This window comes from Paramormyrops kingsleyae, chromosome 5 (genome assembly GCF_048594095.1).
Source record: "Paramormyrops kingsleyae isolate MSU_618 chromosome 5, PKINGS_0.4, whole genome shotgun sequence".
In the NCBI taxonomy this organism is placed as follows: domain Eukaryota; kingdom Metazoa; phylum Chordata; class Actinopteri; order Osteoglossiformes; family Mormyridae; genus Paramormyrops; species Paramormyrops kingsleyae.
In genome coordinates, this window is record NC_132801.1 from 19,120,652 (window position 1) to 19,129,866 (window position 9,215).

The following is a 9,215-nucleotide window of genomic DNA, read 5'->3' on the forward strand; positions in this document are numbered from 1 at the left end:
GCCCTGTGCCTCATTCTGGAACCAAACCGCTGTCATCACTACATGTGCTGCCTTTGTCAGGGATGGAGCCTGGGGGGGCTTTTACTTCTAATTGCTGCCGTGAGTCGTCTCTGTTTCTGTCGTATGATAATAGTGCAAGTGGTGTAATGGTTAAGAACAGGGAGGAGATCAAAACTTTCACGGAAGGGGTTCTGTTTTTTTTAAGCCTTTAAAGGAGTTCTATGTTCTACGTTATGCACTGGGAAATTTATTACCTAGAATTACTCCATAAAAATATTTGCCTTGGTTTCAATGCAGAATATGACATCCCATTCCCATTCTGGTATAGCCTTCTTCACCAAACATTTTTTTACTGGTTATTGAAAGTAGTTTTAATGATATTTATTATTATTTTTTTTAGTTCTATGTCTATAATATACAATTATTTAGACTGAATGAGAGAATTTCCCTTGAAGAAAAAGATGATGAAACATATAATAAAGAGCATGGGTCAGCTTTGAGAGTGAAAAGGAAAATTTATCCTTGATGTTTTTCATAATCTTGCATTTATTTTGGGTGGCTGGAACACATTTCTACAAAAGGGCCATATCTCAATCCAGGGAAAATTAATTAACTCTTCGGCCAAGCTTTCAAATTAACATTCTTCCAAAAAAGACGTCATCATCCTCCAAATCTCCAGTAAACCAATTATATAGACAATATAATACAGTTCCCATATCATAATCTCATCACTGGCAAAATGGTGCATTTGAGTCAAACAAACACTGAAATAGCATTTGGCACAGATTGGGACAGAAGCCTATTCAGCTAATATGTGGGTATAAACCATGTTGGAATATCTATAAATAAGGGATAACTATGTGTTATACCTTGCAGTATAATAAATTTGAATTAAGTCTTTCAAAACACATGAAGATAATGCCGGTTTTATGAGGCACACCACTGTCACCAGGGAATCCTAATGATCTGTAATGAATTACTGGTAGATTACATTGTTATGACCACAGAATAATAGGGCTGTTCGTGATGAGCAGGGCTACTGAGCAGTGGGGCAAAGCTATAGAACACCAGCTGGATAATCATGTGTGGTGATGTGTCTGGCTGCTGCATGCAGTGTTCGAAAGTCAAGCACTGACAATGGGCCCAGAACATTTTAAAGGGCAAGCAAAGCAACTCACCTACGGTCACGTCTCCCTGGTATTCCACTGGCAGATGGAAATCAGCGGCTGAGCATTTGGAACAAAGAGATGTGAGAACTGACCCTGAAACTACCAAGGAAGAGCATTTGCTTGGGGGGGGGGGTCAATGCTTGAGATGCCAATCGGCTAAAGACTTCAGTCATGCTGAGGAATAAGGAAGCCAAGAGAATTATCTAACAGGTAAGCGTCCGCACAATGAATACTCTATCCTCATTTTATGGTACAATTTGTGAAAAACAGTGTGGAACAGATTACAAAAAATACATTATCAGAACATGTCACGAAAATAGAAAATAGAAACACAACATTTGGCATCAAATAGAAAAAGGGGGCCGGATAAAATTAAATACCAACATTTGTGTTCACTTGTCATTTTTATAAAAGCAGGAATATTTAACTCTGGGCCATAAATGGTTTGCGATTTTATGGTTAGTCGGATAAGGGGCTGCATACAGCTGAGATAAAAGACTTCAAGTTAAACAGAAATTTCAGTATACTGTATTAGTAATATACATTTCAATATCAGTTCAGTGTACTTACAGTACAGTTAAGTTAGCTGACTTACTGCTGTGTTTTATAATCACCAATTTCCTGATAACTCCCAGCCTTGGATTGTCATGCTTATAAACAAAACCATTTTTATCTTATATGCTCCTGTGTCATCCAAAGGTCAGTGCAAGAAGGACCAAAAGACACAATGTCAAAAATAGCAGAAAAATAACTTCAAAGGGATGAATGCAGTGTAGGGTCATAAGGCGTTTTTCATTATACACACTCCGCAGTAACTGGAGAGAAGTCACACTGATTCCTAAAACGATTAAGCAAATCTTAGCAACGCATTTGTCAACGTTATTAACACTATGTTAATTACCCCATTAGAGTCTTAGGTAAATTTATTCTATTTATATATATTGTATTTCTGCTTCTGTATATATCATGGTGTACATAGCGCAGAGTCTCTCATAACTTTATTTTTAGTTCTTATTCTTATATCTGATATTCTTTTCTTTTATGTTCTTGTCCTGTGTCTATGTGTGACCGTCTGTAGTAACATGAGCAATTTCCTCCGGGATAATTAAAGTTTTTCTGATTCTGATTCTGAGAGTGCATAACTTCCAGGTTTTCTCTTGAATGACTAAAGACAATCATCAAAATGACTCAATTAAATCCCTGGTTGATATTCTGAATACCAGGTTCCATACATGAGTTTGGAGGTTGTAGAGGGATAGACTCAAATTCAGAAGAACATCTTTTGTTGCCTTGATCTAATAAGTCAAAACAGATCAACTGAGAGAAACGAAAACCAACCATATTCACAGTACGTAATCAAATGTTAGATCAAAGACTGCAAAATGAGGTGAAATATGCAAAGCACCCAAACAAAGTCAACATTTTGAAAATGACACATATTTTCAAAGCATCTTCTTCTTTACATCCTAATAGTTCTTGGCCACAGTGCATCTATCAGCAGATAGGTACAGTAATGCGCAGCCCAGAATGTTAAAACCCGGTGCCTGCGAGCTGACAGCGGGAGCGTGCTGACTTTCGTGTTCTCCTCAGCCAGCCCACGACATATCTTCTCTAGCCGGCAGCTCCTGGAGAGTGACATTAGTGTAAGACCGCAAGAGCGCGGCTACTCAGTGCACTAATCTTTATAACTTTGACCAAATTGACACAGAAATGCAACATACCCATCGCCAAACCCTAACCCACCGTCTGTAGGTGTGAGCACGACCGCGATTCTCCGTCCACTTCCCTGTTTTATGAGCAGCTGCTCTCTGCCGCCACCCATTTGGTCACATTTACTTGATGAGGAAAGATTTATTTTTTCTGTAGTGGTCTGTGTTCATTTAGCACTGTGAAACCACAGGTATGGACAGAGGGAATCAGGGTGTGCAATGAAATTTTCACAAACTGAAGCTTTAACCTTCAGAATGATTACCAAATAAGGAGGGAACAAAGCGTTCCAATTATACAAACTAAAAATGCAAAACTTTTGGACCAGCATCCACTTACAAACCCCCTCAGGTTTTCAATTTGGGCATCGATTTTAGCGTAGCCAGGATTGTGCCCATAAGTCCTTGGATATGGAACTTTTGAACAAATCAGGTAACCTGGGTGGAGTGTTTTAGTCAAACACTGGGTGGTCAAAGGGGTAAAACATACCTTTGTAAGACAATAATGTCATTCTGGATTAACCAAACAATGTAATTTAAATCCAAAAAAATATACAGAAAGGTGCCAACAAGCAGAACAATGGCTGACAGGAATGCTGAGTCCAGTACAGAAATGCACAGTGAAAACCTTTTGTCTCAGTCGGTCCCCAGTACTTGATGATAACTCTCCACTACTGACCACAAACCACAAGTGTGTATCTTTATAAACCGCCGACTGCTGGGCCTCACAGGAAGAAGGCTGGGGTAACTGCTTCCATCTGCAGGGGGTGCTCTTAGGAGCCGAGTAGTTGATCCTCACATATCTCCAGGGCTACCTTGTTAGCACCACCGAAGATCTCCACATTGTTATCGACCCAGGGCACGATGTTGCCTGGCATGTACGAGGAGCAGTTGGCCATGTTCATGATGTCTATGGGCCGTAACACGCGATCCCACATATTGAAATGGGTGATCTCCCCAACAAAGGCCTGAGTGGCATCAAATCGTCCTCCTACGGTGTCCTGTCAGGACCATAAAAAACTAAATTTATCCTTGACAAAAATAAGTCTTGCTAAAAAATACATATAGTTTATTATCCTAGCAAATTCTAACATTTATTACAAAAATGAACTTTTATAATATAGCAGGCAACTGTAGTACAAAATTGTATTTAACAATAATGTGCATTTTAATTAAGCTTCATGTCAACATTAGTCCTCTAAGCACCTGCGGTGCCTATATCCTGTGTGTCACTCAGGGACTCACCTGCTCCTGACCCAGAATAATGACCCCGCCAGGCTTTATCGGGTGCCAGGGGGCCAGGTTCTCTCCAGATCCCAGCTTCTCCCCATCTTGGTAGGCCTCCCAGAGGCCATCTCTGGTGGTCCAGGTGATGCAGATGTGGTGCCACTGCCCATCTCTGACAGACAGCGGCAGCTGGGCCACCTGTGCAGCCCAGCAGAGATGGGCACAGACATGAAGAGACAGAGAGAGGGCAGATGGGCTCCAGCTGTTCCCATGCTGTGCCAACAGGCTCATGCTACACCCAAAAACTGCAAAAAAAAGGGAACACTTTCCCTTTGATGGTTTTCTGTTACTCTTCCTCCGGTTCCTTTTTATTACATGGTCATAAAATTGCATTGCGCTCATATTTAAATCAACATTCTGTCAAACAACAAATTATTTCAAAGACGATCAATATAAAAGGATCTATTTAAAAACCCTAGCATCAATATTACAGCCTAAAGCCTACTTTATATAGCTCTTACCTAGATCATGAATATCACTACCAAAGCTAACCACAGCACAAACACATTTAGTCTACTGCACACCCCTGCAAACCTCGATTCAGTGAAAGCCCTTATTCAGTGACTGTTCGACTGCACAGCACTGTGCTTAAGGAAGCTCTTATGAGCGCAATTAAAAGTAACAACCCATAAACACAGTAAAAAAAAAAAAAGAAAAATACATAATTTTTCGACTATGCAGAATTATACATATTGTGAAGGCGTTAAGTAAACCAACAGTAAAGAAATACAGTATGTAACGAAATTTATGCGAAGATCACCATGCTTCAGCGGGATTGGTGGAAATGAGTGTGTTTACACTATGCTCTGACAATGAGACCTTCATTCATGGTAGCACTGCATCAATGCGTCTCCGCAACATATGGAGTCCGCACAGAAAGAGCTCTGCTGTCTACCTTGTCATTGATGAGCAGCTCTATTGGGTTATTTCCCCATTCGATCAGCACAATCTCATTTGCTTGCCCCGGTACGCCGTAGGAGAACGGGGTCCCAATGCCGGGGTTGGCGCTCGATTTCAGCCACATGCACACGGTGAAAGCGTACATCTCCGGCAAGCTCTTCTTGATGCGCCCATACAGGTAGTTAGTTCGCAGGGGGAGGGACACCTTGAAACCCTCTGGGGACTTGAACGGGCTGCTTCCTGCAGGCCAGACAAGGAAGGACAGCGTCACATGCTGGCTTGAATACGCCAGCGCACCAATGCACGTGCACGGCTGTGCCCTCAGAACAGGAGTTTTTAACATGTGTAATGTATTCCAATATTTACGAACACTCTCCTGAAAAGGAAATATTTTATTTTTGTCTTCAGCTACCTGATAATCTGCACTCAAATGAACTTTCGCCAGTGGTTTATGTCTAAAAATACTGGTGATTTCTCCCATTTCAAGATTTATGCATAAACCACATTCAATTAACATTCTGACCACATGGTTCATGCAAAACAGGGGTTCTCAAAGCCAACACTGCAAGATAATCTGGACCCGGCTGATAATGCACCCTAAGAGTCAATATAGTTAACGGAAAAAGGCTTAGCGTGGTTTGAAGTCCAAAAATACAATGTAGAACCACCAAACGTTGCACACACATAACTTGTCAACCCCCCCTAATAAAAGAGTGTCAAAACAGTCAACAAGCATTCTCAAGGTCCCATTGTCTATATATATTGATGTCTAACATCAAAAGTTATTTCTAATTCATTAAAGTTCATGAAATGCTGTTTTGTTACTGAAAATTGTTCCGAACCTCTGACTTTAAACTAATATCTGATGTGGACCTTTGATCAAAAAGTTTGCTACTGTATTTTGTTGAAACATACAGTGAGAACAACATGAAGGCATTGGGGCGATCAGCAAAGGCAGACAGCCAAAAATATTATTAACATCAAAATGATTAATAACATTCGGCGATAATCTGAGAAGATATTTCTCAACATCAAATGAAAGGTACAAGGCAAGTGAACACTATCTAAATGCCCAACAGAAATTTACCTGAAAATAATGATCTTGCAAACAGTGTTTATGGACTATGCTAGGCTTGGCAATCACAACATTACACACTCCTAACAATAATGCATGTCACACAAATTAATGCACTTCGCAGCACCTCTGTTACAAGTGAATGAATTGTAAATCATTATTTATATTCAGCTATCTAGTCCGATTCACCAAGATGTCTGTTCAGCACCAGGGACAGCGGCAAACGTCTCCCATAATTACAGCGGATGCTCACTTGTAGGTGTGTTTTTCATACCTGTGTACCTGTGTGGGATTGTGCAGAGGGGAGGGACAGTCTAGAGTGTGTGAGATGCCGAGACGGGCACCTTTCTCCAACTCGGTGATCCTCTCCAGCAGGGAGCTGAGGGTGCTCTCCGTACGGTGCCGGTGGGCGGCTGTCTCGTTGTACAGCTGAGTCTTCTCCTCCTCCAACTCCGTCACTTTCTTCAGGAGCTGGTTCTCCAGCACTCCCAGTCGGCGCTGCAGCAGGTCTCGCAGTTCATTAGGGAAAGATATGCCAGACAGATTGGCACGCATCTGCTGCTGCTGACACAAGAAAGAAACCATAAAAGTGCTTCCGCCTTACGGCATTCTATTTAAATATATGCCACTGCAACTCTCTGAAGTCATATCTGTTTAATAATAAACTGCTACACATTAATTAAATTTCTATTCATCTCGAAATAGTGAAATAGTAATTGCACTCCAGCTACAGTAGAAAAGGGGATTTTGTGCTTTTATGCTAATTGATGCACAATATCATACAGTATAATAACACAGTTGGATATTCACAGATAAAAATGTATCAAATTACCAAAAGAGAACAAAGAGAACATAGCAACAATGCATGTTTATATGCACTATATATTAGAAATATTTTTTAATGGTACTGGACAAATGATACTGCCTTTGTACATGAAGCACAGCATTTCGTGATGAATTAATCCAATTATACATGCTTACCTTGATGCACCTAAATGATTGTTTTGATAAATAATAAGGTTTTGATGAAAACTGAACTCTACCTCTGTAAAACTAAAACTAGAATTTGAAGCATAGTATTACAAACATGAATTATATAATATGGATAAGCTTGTACATTGCTTTCCCGTCGGTTCTCATCAGCTGTTTTTAATTAAACTGCGTCCTGTGAAACTTTAGCGTATTTTTCATAGATTTAATTTGATCACCAGCTTAATGGCTTCAGGGAACCTTTTAGAATAGGAACCCTCGATAAATCGGATGTACGTGAAACAAGTAATCTATTTTTAGAGATAATCTCTTTAACAACTATTTACATCCGGAATAACAGAAACATTTGTACGCATGTATAGTACATTTTATTGAAACAAGCCACACGTTGAATTAAAAATATTTTTAGACTACAAAATAATTAAGAAATGTGCCAGCCAATGGTACGACGTTAGAGAAAAATATTACTTTCATTGCATATGGAATGAAATTTATCTATTCTCAGACAAGGGAATTTTCTTTTTCTCTGTTACAATAGCTTTGTTTATAGCTAATATTTGTGGAAACATTTATTTTATAACAGTGATAAAACAATGAATGATTCTTTTATAATTTTTGCTAAGAGTCATATTGACATGTCCGAAAAACAGCCTAATTCGTTTAATTTCATTGTCGAAATTCAACATCTTTTAATCACACAGATAACAAAGACAAGAAAACTGTTTTAGTAAAGCGTAGTATACTCCTGACACGGAGAACGGCACCCTTTTCAAATTTTCATTATTGTATTTGCGTGGAAACTAAACTGAATCAACCATTAAATCTTACCTCCAAGTTTTCCAACCGGCTCTTTAGATTTTGCATGGTCTTTCCGAGGTGATCAATAGTTTCACTGGGATCTCGTGGAAGGTCACCCATAGTGTTCGTACCGTCTTTCCTCCACGAACCTTTATTCCTGTATTTCCCACCCAGAAACGATTCTCCAGTGGCCGATTCGCATCGGGAAAATTTGGAAGTAAGCTCCTTTATTGTTCCTACTTGATCGACAATGGTTTCCTTCTGGTGCAGAATGGTCTCCCGAAGTTGAATGACGGTGTTTTTTAGATCTTCCTCCTGGACACTTGAACTTTGCAGCGGCACAGCAGGTATGGGGCAGCTTGGATCAGCATCTATAGGGATCGCGGTACAAATGAAGCGCGATCCTTTGGCATTCTGACTGTGCACCACTTGTCCACTACCCAACGCGGAAAAGCACAAGATCGCAGCTAAAAAGGCAAACATGACGGCCAGATTTTTTTTTCAGAATCTCAGAATAATAACGCAAAGCACAACTGTAATATAACCTACAAAAAAATAATTAGGATTACACAAAGAATAAAGTAATAAATGTATATTTCATATTATGCACATGTCCGATTTTTAAGAACATAAAGAAAAACATACTGTACAAACAGGTGATTTGGGTGAGATTTTTGGTTCGAGTTGCACAATAATAAAGCAGAACGGTTAAAACATACCGACAAAAATACTCGTGCAAAGATAAAAAAAAACGACAAAAATCGTCCTTCAACCAAACAATTATGACCGAAGAAGTTCTTCGAAAACTGGGAATGATATAAAACAAGCCTAAAGACATCCGTAGGCAGCTGCGTCAATGAAGCCGTGTTACAAACCTTCCCGCGGCTGCTCCCACACGAAACCCGCTTCTGGTTCCGAAGAGACAGAGCAAACGCGTCTTCAGCGGATTTTGCGGAGCGTTTGTAACTACGGGCAGAGGGATTTTATTGGCTACCCTCGAAACGTCATCCCTGTTTAATGCAAATCTTGTTTACGAGTTCGTAGAGGCTGCGATTGACACACTTGATCGGGGACAATTTTTAACTGGATAGTAGCCGGGGGCTGCATCTAGGCCAAATACACATACGAAATATTAATAACATGTAGCCAACCATAAACAATGAGTTTCAGTGATGTCATTTTATGTATTGTCCCACATTCATGTAAATGAAGATTTTTATATTGACAAAAATACAATTTTCATATGAGCACAAGATATTACCAGTGTGATTTTTCACACACACACACACA

The 9,215-nt window shown here is 39.8% G+C and overlaps 1 protein-coding gene across 2 annotated transcripts; it reads right to left on the reverse strand.

The window, feature by feature from the left end:
- Positions 1 to 495: 495 nt before the first annotated feature.
- Positions 496 to 8,965, reverse strand: nptx2b (neuronal pentraxin IIb). 2 transcript variants are annotated; one of them, XM_023809132.2, is made up of 5 exons: positions 7,956 to 8,965; positions 6,482 to 6,698; positions 5,058 to 5,302; positions 4,121 to 4,300; positions 496 to 3,876 (listed from the first exon to the last, which is right to left on the reverse strand). In XM_023809132.2, the coding sequence occupies exons 1-5, from the start codon at positions 8,406 to 8,408 to the stop codon at positions 3,649 to 3,651; spliced, it is 1,323 nt and encodes a 440-aa protein (XP_023664900.1). In that variant the 5' UTR covers positions 8,409 to 8,965; the 3' UTR covers positions 496 to 3,648. The 2 variants fall into 2 exon arrangements, with proteins under 2 accessions (XP_023664900.1, XP_023664899.1); XM_023809131.2 differs by having other exon boundaries at positions 6,482 to 6,701.
- Positions 8,966 to 9,215: the final 250 nt, after the last annotated feature.

Coding starts and splice junctions, on each gene's coding strand:
- nptx2b (XM_023809131.2), bottom strand. CDS start 8,408: ATGTTTGCCTTTTTAGCTGCGATCTTGTGCTTTTCCGCGTTGGGTAGT. Junction 5,303..6,481: donor GATCACCGAGTTGGAGAAAG/GTGCCCGTCTCG, acceptor TCTGGCCTGCAG/GAAGCAGCCCGTTCAAGTCC. Junction 3,877..4,120: donor TTATTCTGGGTCAGGAGCAG/GTGAGTCCCTGA, acceptor TGGTCCTGACAG/GACACCGTAGGAGGACGATT.